The 22,405-nt window shown below is 40.6% G+C and overlaps 1 protein-coding gene across 2 annotated transcripts; it reads left to right on the forward strand.

Annotated features, from left to right (window-relative positions):
• The first annotated feature begins 249 nt into the window (after nt 1-249).
• Nucleotides 250-21,403, forward strand: sema3e (sema domain, immunoglobulin domain (Ig), short basic domain, secreted, (semaphorin) 3E). Of its 2 annotated transcripts, none has more exons than XM_044194768.1 (17): nt 250-1,365; nt 10,153-10,313; nt 10,640-10,699; nt 11,098-11,217; nt 13,364-13,457; nt 13,739-13,855; nt 14,388-14,530; nt 14,625-14,739; nt 15,399-15,468; nt 15,551-15,695; nt 16,031-16,256; nt 16,730-16,821; nt 17,253-17,294; nt 17,524-17,690; nt 18,028-18,098; nt 18,448-18,581; nt 19,304-21,403. In XM_044194768.1, exons 1-17 carry the CDS (start codon nt 1,245-1,247, stop codon nt 19,802-19,804), a joined length of 2,379 nt encoding a protein of 792 aa, XP_044050703.1. In that variant the 5' UTR covers nt 250-1,244; the 3' UTR covers nt 19,805-21,403. The 2 variants fall into 2 exon arrangements, with proteins under 2 accessions (XP_044050703.1, XP_044050704.1); XM_044194769.1 differs by having other exon boundaries at nt 18,031-18,098.
• The last annotated feature ends 1,002 nt before the right edge of the window (nt 21,404-22,405 follow it).

Consider the following 22,405-nt stretch of genomic DNA (forward strand, 5'->3'; position numbering starts at 1 on the left):
GCCATGAAAGAAACCTTGTACATAAAAATCCATGGTAACAGTGATAATGACTAGCCACATGGAAACAAACACAAAGAGGACAATAACTGAAAATGAAAGAAGTGTCAGAGTTAAGAGACTGAAAACCTTGGCTCAGATTCATGTTAATGCAGCGGAGGTAGGAGCAAAAAGAAGGTGGTGAAGGAGGAGGGGAAAGGGAGAGGGGAAGCAAGGGGTGGTCTGTAGTGTGACATAAGAGGCAGTATTTCTTCCAGGGAGAGTCTTACAGAGCCTGCCTGGAAGACACCGCACATTTAATCCAGCTACCTTCAAGCTGATACACACTCCCCACGTTACCAACCACACACACAGGCTTTTTCTCAGACACACTATGGCAGGTGACCTCAGATCAGTAGCTGTGGTAGAAGCCATCTTAATTGACTCACTGAGGTTTGAGTTGAGGTTTGGATCCTCCCTGACCGTTCGAGCGTGAGCAGAGTTAGGAGCTGGAGCTTCACTTTCTTCCCCAGTGCAGAGAGACTGCACGCCAGGCACGAGGCTCTCCACTCCCCCCCTCTCCCACTCTGCCTTTTCCTGGGCTCCTGTCCAGAGAATGACTGGCTCCAGTGGACCCAAGAGGAGGAATGCAGCCTGAGGATACAGAACAGCAGCTCCAGCCCTGCCTGCCTGCCTGCTGGAACAGACAAATGCATTGAGGTTTTACAAATCAGCAGCTCCAACACCTTTGTGGGATAAATAGACTTGATTTATTTAATTCATTTTTTTCTGTCATCAGATCAGAAAGACTGGATATAAGCTGGGCATACAGACAGACAAACAAACAGACGGACTGACATATGGACAGAGAGCATTGGGCACTGCGGCGTGAATGTAGCAACTGGACTTCTCTTCTCTGTGGTTACTAAAACCAAACAAGGATAATAGCCAGAGCACTATCCTGTCCACTGAGGTAGTGGGTGGATGCAGCTTTCAGCAGACTGCTATAGGGGAAAGCAGAGACTGTATAGAAGCTGCAGAGATACATCTAGTTGATCCACATTGTGGTGATCATCAGAAAATGGACTGTTACTTCCAAGTAGACTTTTGTTGGATTGTTATATCTAAGATTATCTCTTATTAAACATTGTTTGCAGGAACGTGAAGGGCATATAACGGTGGACTTTCTTTCTTTTCATGGACTCTGCTGCCCATGTTGAGTGGACTTGCAGGATTTCTGTGTAGATGAACGTGGAGTGTGTGTCTCAATGAGGATGGCAGAGTGCATAAGGACTGTGTATCTGACAGTGATGCTGCTGTATTTTGTTCTGCTGGGCACGGCTCATACAGCCCACAGCATCTACCCAAGGATACGGCTCTCCTACAAAGGTAAGAAATCCAGAGTGTGTGTTTCTGTTATTAGCTTTAACCTACTTTGGCAATAAATAGTGGTGTTGCACAAATTCAAATATTTTGTTGTGTTCCACCAATATAAAGGCAAAGACAGCCTTCAGGTGATGCCGCATGGTGAGTTAAACTGCCAAGAATAGTCAATGCAGCCTCAATCCAAACCAGCATTATCTGTTCAGTGACTTCAATGCAGATTTAGATGGTTTTCATTCCATAATGAATAAAACAGGTATAACAGAACAGAATTTTTCACACGTTATAGCAGTGTTCATTGCAGCATTTTTGTTGGTACCACTAAAATTAGCTAACTTAATAGTTAAAGATAGTTATTTTTACTTGTCTACACTGATTTAACAAATGTATGACATCTTTCTCTTCAAGATATATGTAAAATAGTGAATATGTATCCAAGAAAACATAAAAAAATATGCATCAATATAGACAATGTGCTGTCAACAAAATGAAGTCAGAGAAGTGGCATCCTCTGTGAGTGAGTAAAAGAAGCTGCAGGTTGTCATTAGCATGTTTTGAGATGGTCATTGAGGCCATGCAAGGTTGGATCTAAGAGGGGTGACTTCTGCTCTGACTTTGTAGAGTGCATACCATATTTTTAGCTCACTGTTGATGTTCATGTTTTGATCCCTTGGCCATGGTGGCTGAGAATCCACAATGTGGCTTTCTCTCATGCCATAGCAGCAGAGAGGTGGAGGAGGTTTTTGTGGGCATGGGAATGGATGAAGCTGAGTAAGAGAGAGAAAAAAATGTTTATGTGTGTGGCTGTTTACGTGTGTGTGGGAGTGTGTGATATGGATGTGCATGCACTGGTATGCGGACTGATTGTTGTATATCTCTTGGACAATAATGGGGGTTTTATCTTTGTAGATAAAACTCTTGAGTAAACACTGCCTTTTTTCACAGTTTCTTTGATCTCTATAGCAACAGAAGGCGATGATTCCACATAAGCCTGTTAGTCATGGTTGAATATAGGTGAGGAATTTGGATGGTCAATAACTCATAAATACTGTGCTGTGAGTCTGTTATGGGAGTTGACAAGTCTGGTTCGTCAGTTACATCTGTGAGGATGGTTTGCTGTTTTATCATATGTACTGTATACTTTATTTCTCCCCTTTTTGCACAGTGGAATTTGTCAGCCACAAGACAATAAATAAAATACATAGAGTAAAATGGTGTTTTCCAGTGAAAAGAAATGGAAATGGAGGTAGAAACTAAAATAATTTGAAAGATAAACTGAGAGAAAAAGGTGAGAAAAAGAGATAGCCACTTTTGCCTGCAGTAATGCAAAGTTAATATATCAACAAAAGTGAGAAGAGCAGTGCTGATGTGCTTAGCCATAAATGCCACATCAATATCTGTTATGATCGTGACTTTCATATATCAGCCAATTCATTAACTGCCTAAGGGGAAAGCTGCTGTAGTGATTGACATTCCACCTCTCCCTCTCTCCCTTTCTCTCTCCTCTGATACATGTTCTGGCTAGCACAGATCGCCAGGAAAAGGCTGCAGTTGGATCCTATCATTATGGAATGAAAACCATCTAAGCCTTAATATATACCTCATGGGTTCTGCCAGTGATTTTTGCACACACCCTTAAGTTCACACAAACTTTCACACACACACACACACACACACACACACACACACACACACACACACACACACACACAGACAGTAACATACACACATCCACAGGCAGAATCGTGTGAATTCTTCACACGCCATTGACTTGGATGCAGTTCAGGGAGATGGAGAGGGATGTGGTTTTAACTATTCACCCTTAGGACTAAGACAATATTACCATAACATCTGGTATTAAAACAGGGTGGAAAAACTAGATTCTCCTCTTTGAGAGAACGATTGATAATGGGAAATAAAAGTTAATGATATCAGTGCTGAAATATACAATAAAATATCAGATCAACTTTCTCCTGGTTTTTGGGAATAAATTCCCTTGGCACATTATCATGTGTTTCAAGGACGACCTTATTACCATGCAGTATGGATCTCTGCATGCTTTGATGTTAGCCACACCTCACACATGGTGTGGAATTATTATTCACTCTCTCTTTCATCTATTCCCCATCTTCTCGTCTAGACTTCTGGACCAGTGAAGATTTTTCCAAATTTCCACATTTGTTTCACTTTCATCCCAGTCATCCTTTCATTTGCTTACACCACCAATTAACTTCAGTTCCAAAATGTTGTTACCTAAATCACATGGCGTATTGAGTTACAATCACAGACTTTGCTGTCTTTAGAGAGAATTGACCCTAATCTTTGACTGCACAGCTTCCAAAGACCATAAACACAGGCTAAAGATGGTAATACACCTCATTTGCTTGGACTTGGCCAATCAAACTCCCTAAATCCTGGTTAATTTTATGTATTAATGCCCTGCAGGGAGATGTACTCACTCTAGAACAGAAATTAAAATGTACTGTTTGTTTTGTGCTTTTTTTGTGTGCCTTTTTGACACAGATCCATGAGATTTGGATCTGCATCGTTCAAGGCTCTTGGCAGCAGCTTCAGATCTCCAGGCCTGTGGAGTGAAATGAGCTCTTCTTTTAGGACAACCATCAATTCTGCTGCTAATTAATCTGTTGCACAGCTAGCATGTGTCAGAGTTCCGTCAGGCTGCAAGTAGATGGCCTGCCTCTACAGCATTGGCATCATGCTTGGCTTGAGCTGCCGAGCGTGATACAGCAGTTTTCATAATAGTGATGACCTAATCAGATCAAAGTCACTTCCAAAAACTCTTCAGTTCTTCATAGTTTAATAGTTTCATTGTTACTTTTAATTCAGTCATGTCAGTTCATTTCAATTCTGCAGTGTTTTGGACAAATCAGAATAATGCATTTCTGGTTTAGTGAAGCTTAAAATTTCACCCTACCCACATAACAAATACCTGTCCGGAACAGCCCTGGCAATGTGCACTTACAGAAACCAATTATCTCGTAAAGAACATGGAGAAAAAAAGCAATATTAAAACAAAATGCTCCTGGTTGTAGCAATAAAAGAAATCATCTTGAAAAATTCCAAAAATAGTTTCTCACATTCCTGAAAAATAACTGTATCTGTTAGCAGGTTATTGCAGACAAGCTTGTCGCTCCCAAAAAGTCTGAGTTTAGTAAAAGTGTTCATGAGTGCAGCTATGGCAAACACATGGAATAAAACTTAACTATTTCAAAATAATTAAATTGACCAGGCATTCATTCAGCATGTCTGCCAAAGATGTGTTTACTTAAAAGTCGTAATGGTTTAGTAAGATATAAACATTTTTCTTCAGAAGGTCTGTAAAGGGGAATAAAGTTATCTGGTTATGCAAAAATGTTCTGACAGGGTTAACATTATACTGTATATGTTCGCTTATATAAATAAACACATGTGCTTTCCCTGTTTCGACCCAACATTTACCTCATGAAATTTTTAACAAAAGATGGTTAAAGCACTTGACAGCTGAATTTACTCATATACTATTTGTGTATACTGTATATGTGTGTGGGAGACATATACTCTTCTAAAACTGAATGAATGAGAATGTGGGTGACCACATGAAGCTTGTACATTGGTCAACAAATGCTAAACCTTTTTAGATATTTCTTTTCTTCAGCACTTACTGTAAAATTGTGAGATTTCACCTGAAGAAGCTGAGATACCTGCATGTGTGAGCACAGGTATTACTCAGGTAGCAATTACTGATGTATGAAACCCCCCTTTGAGCTGTAATTTTAAACCTTCCTCTCCAGTCAAGAAAAAGCTTTCTCTATATACAGTATTTTACAACCTTGAAATGACTTGTCTGTAGGTGACTTTCTTCTGAGGGTGAGATGGGGAATACCAGTATGGCCTAAAGTTGTGTCTGCCTGAAATTAAATGAAGTGGGGATTTTTTTCACATTTTTTTCTATATAAAGCTGATGTGCAAAGTGAGGAGTCCCATTAACTTTCTTCCACCTACATGTGGAGGGACCTATGATTAACATTTACCATGTTGAATCATAGCCATAGGGCAGTCATAGACCTTATATCAAACCACTAGAAAATGGAGGGTATGTTGATGATTAGATAAATAACACCTTTTAGGTCAGCAAAGGAAAAATTATCTTTTTTCAACCCCCCCTCCCCTCCACACTGCCCTCTCTCTCTCTCTCTCGCTTTCTCATTTTGTCTGTGTACATCTCAGCGTCCTTTTCTCTCCCATTGTGTTATGTGTGTGCTCTCTAGTTCATTAATGAGATGTCCAGAGGGGAAGGCAGCTGGTGAAACTCTAATATCCTTTCTGACCTTTTCCCAGTGAAGGGAATGGGGAGAGGAGATGAGTTAAGTTTGTGAAATGGGAAAAGGAGAGAAGGCACAATGATTGTTTGAGTCTTCAGAGAGTATGGTGCAATGATATAAAAAAGGGGGATGAAGGATGACAAGTGAGGTGAGCATTTCAAGACACAGAAATGCCAAGTGGATATTGTTTATTGTAGGCTGGCAGTTAAAAGCTAAGCAAAGCTGCTTTTCCTTTATTTTGCTACTTGTGGGAGACAGAGAAGAAGCATAGAGGAGAACTGTTCATCTGGAATGTGGCTACACAAGTTGTTGTTAAACTTACAATAACATTAAAAAGCAGAATAAACTGAAGAACTAATGCACCAACAAATTCAGCAAAGAAATCTATATGCAAGTTTGTTTGTTTAATGTGTTCTGCTACTTAAACATTTGAGCAAACATGTGTCTGTTTTTTTCATTTTTCTTTAGATATTATACAAATTAGTTATCATAAAATTCAGTTTACACTTTATGGGGCTTTTGACTTATAGCTATACATTGACACACAGTAAGCCACTTCAATAACTATTTCATTTGGGCCTCAAGGTCAAATACATGTATGGTTGAGGCAGTATAGGTTGGAACAGATGGGGTTAGACTTTGATTAAATATCAGTCGAATACAGCACACTCTTTTATTTGAAAAGCATATTAAAAGTTGACATACGTACTGTATGTGAATACCTGCATTGTTTGATTAAGAGGTATATATCTGTTTGGGCCAATTACAACTGAACTGTCGGTTGTCAATGTATACTCCTGGTTGATGTTATCAATCAGGTTACAGACTTACACTCTCTTTATCACAGAGAAGCATACATTGCTCTCTTTCTCTCTCTCTCATTCGGCTCAGACACTCCATGTGGCTTTCATTTTGCTCCATGACATCACCCCCACCCCAAACACACACACACACACACACACACACACACACACACACACACACACACACACAGAGGATACAGGAACACAAGGCTGTATACCGATAATGGCATAACACCCCAGTTCTCCAGCTCCTGACCCCACCCCCAGGGGCTCCACAGTCTCACTCAGGCTTCGACGGCACAAGGAGAACAGACTCCCTCCTTATTCTTGTCCCCATTAACTCCAGCCCACTCCAATTATTCTCTTTGTTTCTGTTCCAGCACAAGTCCCATTACTCAATAAGTAAACCTCCATAGTCTTATTTCTCTGGAAATATGAGACTGCCTACCGCAAGTTTAATTTCTGACATGAAATGTGTGCTTAGTATTATTTAATTTGTGTTTTTAAGTTTCCTGAGGAATGTTTTTATGAACTCCTGTGTGCATTTATCTTGGTGTCTTTGACTAAACATGAATATTTCCCCCCTGCTGCTAAGAGACATATAATCAAAAGTAGTTTGCTACTTCACACATACAAACACACACACACACACACACACACACACACACACACACACACACACACACACACACACACACACACATATTGTTCTCCCTGGTGCAGCAAAACAGTGTTTCCATACACGGATAAAGAAGAGATCAGAAAGTTTATTTTGATTTCACTTCACCAAATCTTCTCATGCATCTCTCAGCACTCCTCAGACAGCCAAGTCTGTCTTGAGGGAGTCCTTTTTCTCTGTGTTTTCCATTTGAAGTGGGATCACAGTAGGGCCATGTGTCTCCCTGGCTCAGTTGCTGATGGAGAAACACCCTCCTCCTCCTCCTCCTCCTCCTCCTCCTCCTCCTCCTCCTCTCAGCTCCTTAGCTGACGACTAAGAAGCCCTCACTGCCTGCAGATGGCAAGAAAAACTTGGAGGGGGATGTGGAAATCCCCCCTTTCCCTTCTTCAGGCTGAGCACTTGCTGCAGCTGTCTGTAACTAGTGCACATAATGACAGAGGAGAAACCTTTTAAACAGCATTGTGCGCTCTTAGGCATCTCTGTGTGTCAGTATAATCACATCCACCAGTTGTGTTTTATAGTAACTCTGTAATCACGTGTAGTTAAGCCGATTACTCAACACCTTTTATTATAAATGTGATTATGGTTTCTTATCACTTTACACAGATTCCACATACTTGTGGGGAATGGATCTTTCTTTTTCGCTTGCTTGCTTTCTCTCCTTTTTTCTTTCAATTTCAAGTTTCAGGCTGGTTATTGTTAGAGTTTCCTCCTTTTGTTTAATCACATGAGTGTGGCATAGAAACATTCCAGTTCAGAGTTGAGCACTATACATTTGAAATATCATATTTACAATTCTACATATATAAACAAAATTAAACAATGAAATGAACCTGCATTTTTGTTTGCTTGTGTGTGTGTGTGTGTGTGTGTGAGAGAGAGAGAGAGAGTTTGTTCATGTCCATTCATCTCGCTGTGTGTATGTGTCCATATAAATCAGCTGCCACTCATCATTATTAACAAAGACAAGTGAAAAGTAGATGGAAAAAAGGGTTTGGCTTATGGATTATTTACCCCATCACTTTAAATAGCCATCTAAGTCATCTAAATAAGTGTTAGCAGATTTGACTTCACACAAAGAAGTAGCTGATTGTTTGAGAGCCAGCCTAACACTTGTAGAAAAGTTGGAGTGGAATGTTAGAGGGCTGTCCTTGATCCAAGTTCCGCTTAACTGAGAGGGAACTGTGAGGAGATAGAGGAGAGAGACGGTGTATGTGTGAGACAGAGAGAAAGAAAAAGAGCTCCAAGTGTGTGTGGATTAGATAATTACAGGAAGCATGTCTGAAACCCTGGCAGAACACCACAGCCACATCCCCTCAGTCTCTGCCACCTAACCACCCGAGATCTGCTACTCAAACAGTCACTTGTCTCCAACATAGAAATCTTAACAAAATATTGCAACAAAATATACACAGTCTCCAGCTCCTCTGTGGATACCTAATTCCATGTTAAACAAATAAAACCTTCCACAGAGTGTATGCTGTTGCTATGAGTAATCTACAAATTTGGGAAAAACACTCTCTCCTTCTGTCTTGGAGATCAAGTATCACTAAAAATATACAGATGCTAGAAAAACAAATCATACAATTACCCCTTGCAATGCAACCACAGCATGTAGATAATCTCAGCATTATTTAAGGGTGAAAGGTTGGCATACTATTACATTCATGCGTGTATAGCTGATGGTAGCCATTTTTTGTGCTCTCTTCATTTAAAGGGAGTTTGCTGAAGAGCAGTGCGTGGACGGCCTGAGAGAATGCAGCCCGTGCAGTGCTAGTGCTACACATTTGATCACACACCCTGGGTTGTTGTGCTGTGGAAAGGAATTTCCCATTGGGAACAAAGTCTTGTCTGCTTGAATCTGTCTGAGATTTCAAAAGCTCTGCTAACACACGCCGGATCCCCCTTTCCTCTTTTTCAAGGACACCTGGTCATGTGTTTTTCAGGGCAGTGCAACCCAGAGGAAATGCACCTCTGGGGCTTCAGCACTAAATCCTTCACCCTCAACCTCTCCAGAAGCTCACAGAGAGCATGGTATAGAGGAGCAGCCTGTCAGGCTCAATCATGTAGATACAACTGGGTGTGTTACATGTGTGAGTGTATGTTACCATGCAAACTATCTGTGTCTACTCGTTCTGTAGTTATTCTGATGAGTGTGTGTTTATATTTGATGACAAATCTGTCATAGTCCACTGCTTCCTTTTTAAAGAAGGATTTCAAATCACCTAAAGCAAGATTGACAGGGAGTGGCAGCTCAAACTAATGGCTGATAAAGAAACTGGTTCAGTTTCCTGTCTGATAAAACTGCTTCCTCCTGGTAAAAGAGACCATAGGTCATACTGTGTACATCCCATGTCCCTCCCATTAATCACAACATCTTTCCCAGGACTCATATCCCACTTATTTCATCCCTGCTTCTGCAAAGTGCCTTTGTGGTTGCCAACGTGTCCTCTCAGTTGAGCTTTGTCAGGGTTAGCAGTAGTCCTTAAAGCAATTTAATTGGTACGTACTGGTGCCTGGGAGGTCAGCCTGTACTCTTTTATGTCGTGAACTTTAACTGATGAGAAAAACAAGATTTGATGTAGTTCTATGACCAAGCCAATGTCAAATAGAAGCGTAACTGAACTGAGTGAGAGGAGGCATAGGTGCCACACGAGAGGAAGAGATGAGATGGAAAGATAACCCTGCTGTTGCTCTCTGCTATTCTCTTTGCGAAGCTATGAATCAGAAACACATGTTGCAAAGTGCCCTTGGCCATGGAAGCAGTTGGTTACTGGAGCAGTTAGAAATCCCTTGAGAAAAGGGTTTCGTCAAATTTGATCTTGCTGGTTAGTACAGGCAAGAAGCAAGAAGAGAATCCACGTTAGAAATGAAAACTATCTATCTAGCTAGCTTGTCAGTTATCTATCCCTACCTAAATTGCAGACTTCTATTGTGTTGCTATAATTATTTTGTCTTTTTCTCTTTCCGTGCATGTTGTTGTCTGCAGAGCTTTGGCAGCTGAACAGGACCTCGGTGTTCCAGGGACATGGAGCGTCTCTTCAGCCCCAGACCATGCTGCTGGATGAGGGCCACGAGAGGCTATATATTGGGGCCAAGAATACTCTGTTCTCCCTTAGCCTGGATTGGGTTAACATACACCACAGAGAAGTAGGCCTGTTGTCATTCCTCCATGCCTGTTAGGAAGTGAGACATATTGAACTCACACACCCATAGGGCAATAGGTTAGCCAACCCTAGTGTGCATGTGTATGTCTTCATAGGTCTGTTTTTATGAGAAACCGAAAAGGTGGCATAATAACCCTGTGAATTTTTTTGCTATGGATAATAATGCAGAGGAGATAATGGTTGTTTGGTTAAATTTTCAACTGTACACCTAACTATGTATGTACAAAATATTTCACAATTTATTTATTTTTAATTTATGGTGAAACAACACTGTTGTAAATATGATTGCAACTGTGTGTTTTTTTTCAGATCCAGTGGGCCAGTACGGAATCTCAGATAGAGGAGTGTTTGATGAAGGGGAGGGAAAAGGTAAGGGACACCCTCTACATGACTGCATATAAATATATGTTCTCGTTGGTAGTATGGCTGAGATTGATTATCAAGGGCAAAGCACAAATGCCCAGCTGATAATGCTTGGCATTTATATATACAGTATAATCAATTTATTACATACAGTAGGTAAACAGATCTATAATACAGATGCTGTCAGCATTTATGGATTTATTTACATATTGCACTGTGCTCATTAACCTTTGTTTAACCTGAAGTATTGATGGTATTGATGATGCAGTAAAATCCTGGCTTTTTTCCATTACACCATTTTCTCTGTTTGGCCTTAATCTGCCCTCATGACCCCTCACCCAACCATCCTCCCCACTACCCCACTTTATCCACCCACTGCTTAATCTCTGTATCTATTTCAACAGCCGGAGTGTGCAAACTACATCAAGGTCTTGCAACTGTACAACCAGACCCATTTGCTGGTCTGTGGAACAGGAGCCTTTCACCCCATCTGTGCCCTGGTCAGAGTGGGACACACAGGGCAGGTGAGTCCCAAAGACAGAATTAGGGTTTGTTTAGCAAACACACATTTGATATATTAGGAGCTCCTATAACTCTTAGTACAGCTTGGACTGCTGAGCAGTTCAACTCTTAAACTCTCTTAAACTAGTTGAGTTTATCCTCCTAGCAACAAGGAGTAATGTGAGGTGGCGATGGAAAAGACAGTGAGTAAGAGAGGGTGGAGTTTTTGTTTTCTTCAGAGGGAGAGAATTGTTTGGCACAAGGTTCTCATTTATATAAAAAGAAGCTGACACCACTACTGTCTGGGTAAAGAGGGAGAACAGGCCAGCAGCTGCTTTCTGTAGGAGCAAGTTTGAGGTCAGGGATGACTAATGTTCTGTCTTACTCAAGGTTATTATAGTTTTGCATTTTTCACTAGTTTTTATTTATATTTCGTTTTGACTTTTTGTTTTTGAATTTCAGTTTAGTTTTTTAAAGCAGGTTTGCTAGTTTAGTTTAGTTTTTATTTTCTTAAAATGCTTAGTTTTAGTTTAGTTTTTATTAGTTTCAGTGTTAGTTTTAGTTTTTATTTGTAATATGGGGTATTTGTCAGAGGTGAGATTCAAAAAGGTCAGAAAAAGAATTGTGTAGTAAAAACTCAACAAAACATCATATTACAGTACAGTACATTCATACTGCGTGGCCTGGATCTAACGCTAGCTTCTCTTTCGCGCTCTCCCTTACCTTGTTAAGGTACGATAAGTTAGTCTTCTTGTGCGATTTTTTATTTCAGTTAATGAAAATCTTTTCACATTTAGTTTTCCTTATTTTGTTAGTTTTTGTTAACAATAATCAGACCCTGTTCTCACTCAGGGGTCAATTCAAGTGTGTGTGTGTCAGCTGCCTGTGTGGGATTTGGGTGCACAGGAGTGTTTTGCGTGCATACTGGTGTCCATGCATCTGCACGAGCATGTTTGTCTACAGTATGACACATATCTCCCAGATGTCAATCATGGAAGAGTCCTAAGTGTGTGTGTGTGTGTGTGTGTGTGTGTGTGTGTGTGTGTGTGTGTGTGTCTGGGGTGTATTTAGAGAGCGAGGAGGGGAGGAGGTTTCCACCCTGCATTCCAACACTGGTCCAGTAGGATGAACAGGCCAGTTACACCTTCCAAACAGGAATCACCCTCAACGATCACTCATATTATTGGAAGGCTCATAGAGTGAGCAAAAGCGGATCAATATTAGAAATCTAATCTCTCTACGAAATTGCCTCACATAAATGTCATACTTGGTGTATGAGATTACTTCTAGTCTACAATTAGCATTACCATCCCAATTTGAGCTGAATAATAGTTACACAATGATAAACTATGATAGAAAATACTATTGCCATTTATCTGGCAATAGTATTACTGGCTCAGACACTTAAAAAAACAGCCCACATTTCAGAGTATTGCAGAGTAATATTGATTCCCCACATTTTACCTATTTCCCACTGGGTTTTGATAGACCACATTATATGATGGATGAGTTTAACCTAAAAACTGACTTCTATTACAGTCATACATGGGGCGGTAGTCACGGCACAGTAGGGTTCCGTGGCTACTCATAAATCAATATGTGACATCCCCTCTGATCTGCCAGTGACAGCCATAAACACTGTGGAGGCCAACAACATATGAGCTGTGGTTCTAGAGGGAGTTCAGGGTATGTATGTATGTATGTATGTATGTATGTATGTATATGTGTGTGAGGGGGGATGTGTGTGTGTGTGTGTCTGTGTGTGTATGTTTCTGCCACCTGCTGTGCAGGGCAACGAGATCACAAGAGTAGAAGTAGTGAATTCACTGTGATAAAAGAGCAGAGCATAGTCAGTTATGTACATTTAGACAACAGTCCTTCATTTGGTCATCCATCACTCCTTGTCTCATCTATCTTTCTTCCTCCTTCTCATCCATCACTTTCTGATCCTGCCTCTCTCTAATTCACCTCTCCCCTCTCCCCTCTCTCTCCACGCATCACCTCCTGGGGTTTGTCTGGATGTTATTAAAGCCTTTGCAGGGTACAGCTTTTGAGTGTGTGCTTGCTGTATTTATATTCATGCATTGTTGTGTATGAATAACTATGCCCGTATCTCTCTGTTTGTGTGTGTGTGTGTGTGTGTGTGTGTGTCTTGTGTGTTGTCCTTAGGACAGGCTATTTGCTCTTGAAGAAGACAGTATTATGAGTGGCAGAGGACGTTGTCCGTACGACCCCAACAGTCCCTGCACGTCCACGCTCTCCAGTAAGACACTGCTCACTCTGTCACTCATCACCTCACCATCAGCTGAGCTAAAAGCACAGTTGTGAGACTACAATGTATGTTTTCATTTCAGCTGGATGAATACATACCATACAATTCTTCATTCCTCTAACCTGTCAATACTGCCATCTTGTGGTCTTTTTTCATATCAGTATTTTAATCACAGCAAAAGGGGGGTGCACTTTTAATAATATATACATTCATTGAGAGGTTTGTGTGTGTGTGTGTGTGTGTGTGTGTGTGTGTGTGTGTGTTTACATTAGGAGGAGAGCTGTATATTGGCCTGTACACTGATTACTGGGAGAATGACGGTGCTTTGTGTCGACTTAACAACCAGACCTACACACGCACTGAAAGAGACGACAGGCAGCAACTCAATGGTTGGTGTACATTACAGGAAAATGATCACATCTCCCTTTAAATGCAGGGGAGTGCAATGTTTTCAAAAATACATCAAGACATTCAGAAAATGAGATGCTATTCATATTAGATGTGTTTTGTATGTATATTCCTTCCCAAACCTAGTTGTTTCATGGTTGATAATCAAATTAAATTAGTTGGCCATTAAATGTTAAAGAAAATGTGACACTGGCCAAGATGTACTGTAGATAGATATTGTATGCCTTCCACTGGATGGCAATATAACTGTTCTCATCAGGACTGGTTCTACTTCAGGATTCATGAGCTTGTGTTGTATAGTTTAATTAAACAATATCTTTACACACAGAGATATTTTTCTCAGACTTGGCTTGAGAAATATTAAATTATGTTAAAGAGATTCCACCCATAAAATGAATACAGCTTATAAAGGGCATACTGTTTTCTCCAGTACCTAATCACTACTGCTCCTCCACTACATTTTAACTCTGTGATTCATTTCAAGCCTTTTGTTACAAATGATTCTTTCTACAGAACCTAAGTTTGTGGGTTCAGCAGTTATTCCTGACAACGATGACAGGGCTGATGATAAAGTATACTTCTTCTTCACTGAGCGAGAAATGGATGCTGAGGGAGTGAACAAGGCTGTTTATACTCGTGTTGGGCGAGTCTGTGCGGTGAGAATGCTATTGCTGTAGAAATATTTCTGGGCATAATCCAGCCAAAGCCAAAGTACTGCACTCACATTATATATATGCCTTCATCCCTCAGAATGACCAAGGAGGACAGAGAATGCTGGTGAATAGATGGAGTTCCTTCCTGAAAACTCGTCTTATCTGCTCTGTGGCTGGACCAAATGGCATTGATACACACTTTGATGATCTTGGTAGGGCTCCTAGGAGACTGTTTGCATGCCAGCTTATTTATATATTGTTAAACTTTGAGTTTTTGTTACATTGTGTGTATGACCTGCCGTAGTGGTAACCAATATTTAGCAGTAAAGCAACACATTTCAACATTTGGGATTGTTTCCATAAGATGCACAGCCAGTAAGTGTAGAGTGACTACAACCCCAGTGTGTGCCTCATGTATTACCATTACATCCGAGTCACAGAGCTAAGCATTCAATTTACAGAAAAAAAAGATAAACAGTGATCTTTGAAAAAAACAGAAAGTCGTTTAACAATGCTTCCTGCTGTTCTGAAGGTATTTCCAAAATCCATAAAGCCTTTAACTATCTGGATGGAAAATATATTCTATCTGCTGTAGGATGAAAAAGATTTTAACCTGTTTCCCAACCTGTTAGGCATAATTATTGGTGGAAAGTAACGGAGTACATTTACTCAAGAACTATACTTAAGTGCTATTTTGGGATATTTGTATGTATATTTGTTATAATGACAATGCTAGCATGCTGATGTTTAACAGGTATAATGTTTACCATGTTCACCACGTCAAAGTTGTCGAGACATTTTACAAAAACAGAAACATGTCAACCTAGTGTGGCTAACAAACAATGACTAAATTATACATTTTGTGTTTCAGAGGATGTGTTTGTGCTCAAGAATAAGGATGGGAAAAGCCCAGAAATATTTGGCCTCTTTAGCACAACAAGGTGAGTGAAGGACGACATCAGCATTTCATTATACAGTCACAATTTTACTTTATCAAATCACTAATAAAACCTTCTTTTTCAGTGCGGTATTTAAAGGCTATGCAGTGTGTGTCTATCACATGGATGATATCAGAGCTGCCTTTAATGGTCCATTTGCCTACCGAGAGAGACCTGAGCATCACTGGACACCTTATGAGGACAGAGTCCCCTACCCTCGACCTGGATCTGTGAGTCTTAACGTCTGAATAAAATAATGTTTATGAGATTTCTTTCCCTGATGCACCAACATTATGCATTCACAGCACACTCCATTAGTCTGTGTCCACAACAGATGTCCTTTGAGAGGGGACAGTGATGAGAGCATGTAGGACAGCTCTGGTGAATGTCAGCACTGTTGTAACTACATCAGCAGGTCATACAGGGACAGTCTGAACCAGACTAAAGCATGTCAGCTTTTTTTCTACACTACACATAGTGCCGACGCAATTAAGGGCCCTCTTCTGTCTCTGTCCCTGCTCCTCCCTTTACTCTCTCTATTTCTGTCACACCATCTCTTTAACAGTGTGCCAGTAAAGTGAACGGTGGTGGCTTCTCCAGCTCTAAAGAGATTCCTGATGAGGTTTTGCGGTTTGTGCGTTCTCACCCTGTGATGTATCGTCCAGTTCTGCCCCTGTACCGTAGACCTGTCCTGCTGCAGACCGATTCAGGCAGGAGAAAGTTGACCCAGATCGCTGTGGACAGAGTCCAAGCCCAGGATGGACACTACCATGTTCTCTATATTGGCACTGGTACAAACACTGTGCAGAATGAATACCTATAATGCTTAATTCAGAATGCAATGCATGACTCTTTGCAAAATATGCATGTTACTATTTGCAAAATGAAACACAAACTGGAGATACTCTGAACATTTGGGTGCTCAAACACATTTGACGAGACATTTTGACAGTATAGAGTCATATCAAATTATATACATTATCAGAATCAGAAATACTTTTTTGATCCCTGAGGGGAAACTCTTTTGTTACAGCAGCTCACTATTACGTCAGTCAGGAATAGAAGTACTAAGCAAAAAATACAATTCACTATAATACAGGTATTATATTTTTTATAATTTTTTTTATATTTTATATTAGTGGTAAGTAACACTAATACAACAGTTGTTGCATATACTGAGGCAGTTTTGAACCTGAGTTTTATGCCATTACCTGTAAAACGTTTGTGTAAGCAACAGTGTAATATTAATGTCTTTATTCACTAGATGACTCAGTGGTGTTGAAAGTTATCACCATCCACAACAAAGACACAGACACTATGGAGGAGGTGTTGCTGGAAGAGCTGCAAGTATTCAAGGTACTCTATTTAAAACTACAAAATGTGAAAGCAAAGTAGACTTTGTAAACTCTGCATTTCACTGCATATATATCATAGTCCGTTATTGCTGCAGTTACACTATAAGAAGGATTTTTTGAAAACACTGATTGCTGATTTGCGTCCTTTCCATAATCAGAGGGGCACAAGTATGATTGTGCAGCCAGAGATATCTTCATAATGATTTGAATTTATCAATTGTACTTAGATCAGTTACATTTGAAAACTAGTCTGCTAGCAGTGGCTGCTGCCATTTTAATTAAGACCTGATTTGGGATGGATAAAAGCATGACGGGAGGCCTCCAGTGACAAAGAACTGTATGTCAGCTCTTGTTAATCTATTCTTTTAGCACATGATGAACCACTGATACAACTTCATTTTCAAATAACAGTAAACTGTTTCCTATTTGCAGGTGCCAGCACCAATAAGAGAGATCATAATATCACCTAAAAGGGTAAGAGGGCCATCTGAATCCTGATAGTTGTTTATTCATGCAATTCTGTTGTTTTGCCACAAGATGTTAACATTGCAACACTTTTCATTACTTTGTATTGACATGGCTGTAGCCTACTTGTGGCTATGTAACCCAGTTGGATGAGGCAAAGACCGAAAGCATGTACATAAACTTTGATTCCAATCAAAATGTGTCTTGATATTAATGGTCCATGCTGTTGGTTCCACAGCAACAGCTGTATGTGGGGTCAGAAGTGGGTGTGGCACAAGTCAGGCTGCATCAGTGTGACCTCTATGGCTCAGAATGTGCTGATTGTTGTCTGGCCAGAGACCCCTACTGCGCCTGGGATGGTCTCACCTGCTCCAGATTCTACCCAGCTGGAGTCTACACCAAGAGGTAACAGCACACACACTTCGAGACAGGTGTGTGTATGTGTGATATCAGCTGTTCACACCTTTACCAGTACACTTCTATTCCATCAAAGAATCTTGCCCTGAATGTCACAATAGTCTGAGGCTGGTTTACAAACTCACTGACAAAGGCTCTAAAAGAGACATGACAGCCAGGTGTTATGTAATGCATATCAGTATGCACTTGATCACTTCTCTTCCTCTTTTTATCTTTTCCCCTCTCTTTCTCCCTCTTTGCTTTCTTTCTTTGTTTCACCCGAATCTAACACTTTCATTACATGTTCAAAATGACTCTCTCTTTACTTCCCTCTCTCCCATTTCAGCAGACGATTCAGGCGGCAGGATGTTCGTCATGGCAACGCCGTCCAGCTGTGCAATGGGCTGCAAATTGATGGTTAGTGTATAAAATGACTGTGTGATGTGTGTGTGTGTGAGTGTGTGTGTGTGTGTGCATGGGCATGCTTGTGTGTATTTATATCGCAACATTTTGTCAGACAAATACTGTTTATAAGCAAGGAAATGATGCAGTTCTTCAGAAGCACTAGACTGAATACGAAAAAGTATGAACTCTCCATGTGTCATTGCAGTTGGAGGTAAGAGAGGTTAGGGTGCTTCTACTGTGGCAGTAGATTGGGGTAGAACAATCTACTCTATGTTTGTCAGCTAATTAAAGGTCATGGCAGTTCCTTGCCATCTCTCTTGCCTCACTATCTATTATGACGTGTGTGTGTTTTTGTGTGTAGAGGAACAATGGCACAGAGCTGAGGAGAGGCTGGTGTACGGTGTGGAGAGCAACAGCACTTTACTTGAGTGTGTCCCTCGATCACTTCAAGCCACAGTCCTCTGGTTCTTACAGAAAGGAGGAGAGAAACACGAGGTGAGTTTGATGGACTTATACATGAAATATCATAACATACTGAACATATATTCCACTGCAAGAGATACAAGATACAAGACACTGGAAAAACAAAAGTAGCAGAGTGCAGGTGAAGTATTGAAACATCATATATTGCCACTTACTCCTATTGTGTACTCCACTTTCAAAAACACATTTTTCTTCTTACCCCTATAGATCTGTCTAGCAGTGCAGATGGTTTGACTTGCAGCTGTGATTTCTGCTGCTACTTCAGTGCAATTGGGGTGAACAGTGAACAGGGGCACTCAAAGTAATAAGTGCTTATATTTACATAGTGAGGTTTGTGGACTGTCCTGAGTAACTGGGACATTGTTTCTGGAAAGGGATGTTGTTTTTGGGGTATTATATTTAATTTTATAAATGCCTAGAGCAACACAAACAAAATTTCATTCTCCTTGATTGTACTGGGGTTGTGACTGAAGTTTTATATTACAGCAAACAGAAACCTGGAATGGTTATATACCTCACAGAACCTAGTACAGAAGTCATTGATTGCACTATTGAAGTACTACCATTCCTTAATGCATCCTTTACTTTGTTTAGTTCTATAGGTTTTTTAATTAAAATTCCTCTTTGGAGAAGAACAAATGCAGCAGCAGTGCCGCAAATGTCTACATTGCTGGACTTAATGGCTACATCTTTGGCTAGGAAAAAAATCGTTTCTCTTTTTTTCCTCTGTGTAGGTTCGTGGTGATGAGCGGGTTATCATGACGTCTCACGGGCTGCTGTTTTTACGAGTGAGAAGCTCCGATTCTGGTGTGTACGTGTGCCAGACTGTGGAACATGGATATGTGCACACATTATTACGTGTCTCTCTACACGTTCTGAGAGGGGAGAGGGTGGAGTCAGCGATCCAGAGGGCTAATGATAGGGAGGGAGAGAAAGCTGCAGCTCCATGCCACTCCTCCATGGGCCCTCCACCAGGCCCCAGCACCAGCCCGAGGGCTCTGGTGCCATCCTCAGTCCCGGGCCCCCACTCCAGGCTGTGGTACAAGGAGTTTCTCCAGCTGATTGGCTACGGGGATGCCCAGAGAGTAGAAGAGTACTGTGAGAGAGTGTGGTGCTCTGATAAAAAGCGTAAAAAGACCAAAAGGAAGTATGTTCCCCCAGGTGGCGAGAAGAAAGCGAAAGGGAGGGGAGAGGAGAACTCCCACCGAGCACCTAGGCACACCTCGGACACCTGAGGAGAACAGAGACAGACTACGCACACAAACACATGCGCACACACACACACACACACACACACACACACACACACACACACACAGGTAGTCTAAAGGTCATTCCCACTCAGTGTTTGCACCATGTAAAAGGTTGTCACTTTGCTTTCAACAAGAGCAGTAACAGAAAAACAACAGTAGCAGGCTGTCTAGCTATTGTAGCTACATTTATCACTCAGTAGTTTGAATGTGATGTTTCCACTTATTTTAAAAAGCAACATTTTGCCTTTTTGTGTGGTGTATCAGGTATCTGGTGCATACCCTGGATAAATGTTCTAAATGTCAGTGTCAGTACAGACCAGAGGCCCTGGGAGGAGATGGACAACTGATTAAGCAATGTTGCCTCTGAGACAGAATATAATATATCAGCTCCTGTGGACTGACCCAGCCAAACCCAGCTGTCAATCCAAACGCACACAGAGACTTCTACACTAAACCTCTGCTCCACCTCTCATTCAATGGCTCAAAATGACAAACTCTTACTGTATCTATTATGAGAGAAAACAACTATGTTAAAGGTAATGGCCTTCTAATCTTTTTTGGTACTATGATAACTTATTTTCTTCTTCTGTACTTTGAGTTCTGTAGTTGTTTAGATGTCATAAACTGGAAAATATAGTGTTGTTTTTTTGTACAGTGAAAAATGCTTTGAGTTTTATGATACTGCTAATTTTATTATAATGCGGTAATGGCTGTGGTGTGTGTGGTTACAATGGCCACAATGCATACAGTAAGATGTTGCAATGCCACTATTATGGATATGGATATGAGGCATGTTTTAGTTAGCCCTCAATGGAAATAATTACTATTTAACTGAGCACTTGTAAAAACTGTTACAGTAGATGAAAAGTGGTCCTATCGGTGGCTATTATGTTTATTGAAAGTAACATTTACATCTACAACTGTGGTCAAATGTACCAACAGTATTGTGTGTATTGTATATTGTATTTATCTAAAATTCAGGGTGGTCTTCGTGTGCACATCTGGCAACTATAACTGTGTATTCAAAAAGTCATCCTTCTGTTCCATCCTGGCTATTCCCTCCTCTTTCCCTCTCTCTCTCTTACTCATTCTCCCTTCCTCCCTTTATCAACCCCCCCATTTATGTTTGTCTGTAACAATGTTGCAGATGGGATTCATAATTACCACCGCAAACAACATTGTAGAACACCACATTTCCCTCAGAAGAAAAAAAGACAAATAAATGTTAGGGTGACCATCCAAGCATGTCTTTAGCAAAATTGATGAGTCAGCCTCATGAATATTCAGTTAATTCTGAGATGACAGAAACATCAAACAACCTGATGTTACAGCGAAAAGCATTGTAGTGGTTGTGCTAATAATATAATCTGGAGGATCACTTATTTTTCCATGTCGTGCCTTATTTCTCTCTAAATTTTGTCACTTTATAGTTTTGACCTGGTTAAAAACAATCGCTTGGTCTCTGTCAAGGCCTTATATCGCCACTCATCATTTTCCTTGAATATTCTTCAACTACGAGTTTTGACTTAGATTGAAAATGTTGTGTCTGCTATACCTGCCATTAAAAAAAGATCGACCATCCTTCCCTGGTGTCACCTCTGTGGTTTAGCCATCAATAATGACAAAGTATAGTCAGTCCATTTGCGCGCACACACACACACACACACACATATTGAGAGACTAAGCCTCTTTTAGTGTAGTAGTCAGTAGTAACTTCAATTAAAACCGAAATAAAACTAAATAAAGAGATATTTTCTGTTTCGTAATTATGTAATGCTGTGTTTTTGGCAAGGCAAGGCAACATAACATTTAAAAAGTTGCTTTGTTTCCTAATATCATGGAATGTGCCATATGCTGGTGAAATACCAGTAAGGACTGGTTATGATTTTTTTGACAACAGTGAGCTCATTCAAATTCTGTCTAGGTCTACCTGAGTTGGTAGGGTGCTGAAGGCATTTGAGAATGGAATTCATGCTGCTGATTTATTCCACATGGCTACCATAGCAACAGGCTCTGAACCAGTTCAGCTCCCCTCCTCATTAAAGCTCCCTCTTCTCTCTCTGTCAAGTTTTAAGACTGTTACGCTGGCTCCTGGGTCCATCTAGCCATTGGTCACTCTAGACACTCATGTGACACCCTAATATGAGACTGGTCCTCTTAGCTAAGCTTAAAAGTGGCCTCTTTTCTTCTTGGACTGAAGCTGGCATTTGCCTGCTGGATGGAGCTTCTGACACCACAGATAGATGTTGTCTGAGCAGCGTTGGGAACAGATGCAAAAATAGAGCTAGAATCTGGAGCTGCACTTTTTTTTTTTCCTGAAATCATAAGATTCAAGAGGCCAATTTAAAGGTGGGGTATGCGATTCTAATCCAATACACATCTTTTTGTCAAATTCAGCAAATATCTCCTCACGGTACACTAGCTGTCTGTTCAGTGCATGCACTGAAAAAAAAAAAAAAAAACTCCAGTGTTTGTACACAGCCCTGGCTCTGTAAACTGTAAATAAACAAAGTGGCTTGGACCGGGCCACACAACACTATTCCAGTCATGATTTGCTGATGATTTTTTGATTTGTGTGTCATG

This window comes from Siniperca chuatsi, linkage group LG4 (assembly GCF_020085105.1).
Source record: "Siniperca chuatsi isolate FFG_IHB_CAS linkage group LG4, ASM2008510v1, whole genome shotgun sequence".
In the NCBI taxonomy this organism is placed as follows: domain Eukaryota; kingdom Metazoa; phylum Chordata; class Actinopteri; order Centrarchiformes; family Sinipercidae; genus Siniperca; species Siniperca chuatsi.

Bases quoted from the DNA above. Each gene is read 5' to 3' on its own strand.
- sema3e (XM_044194768.1), top strand. From the start codon at position 1,245: ATGAGGATGGCAGAGTGCATAAGGACTGTGTATCTGACAGTGATGCTG. The intron at 1,366-10,152 runs GTAAGAAATCCA...TGTTGTCTGCAG, and splicing joins GATACGGCTCTCCTACAAAG to AGCTTTGGCAGCTGAACAGG. The intron at 13,856-14,387 runs GTTGGTGTACAT...TTCTTTCTACAG, and splicing joins CGACAGGCAGCAACTCAATG to AACCTAAGTTTGTGGGTTCA.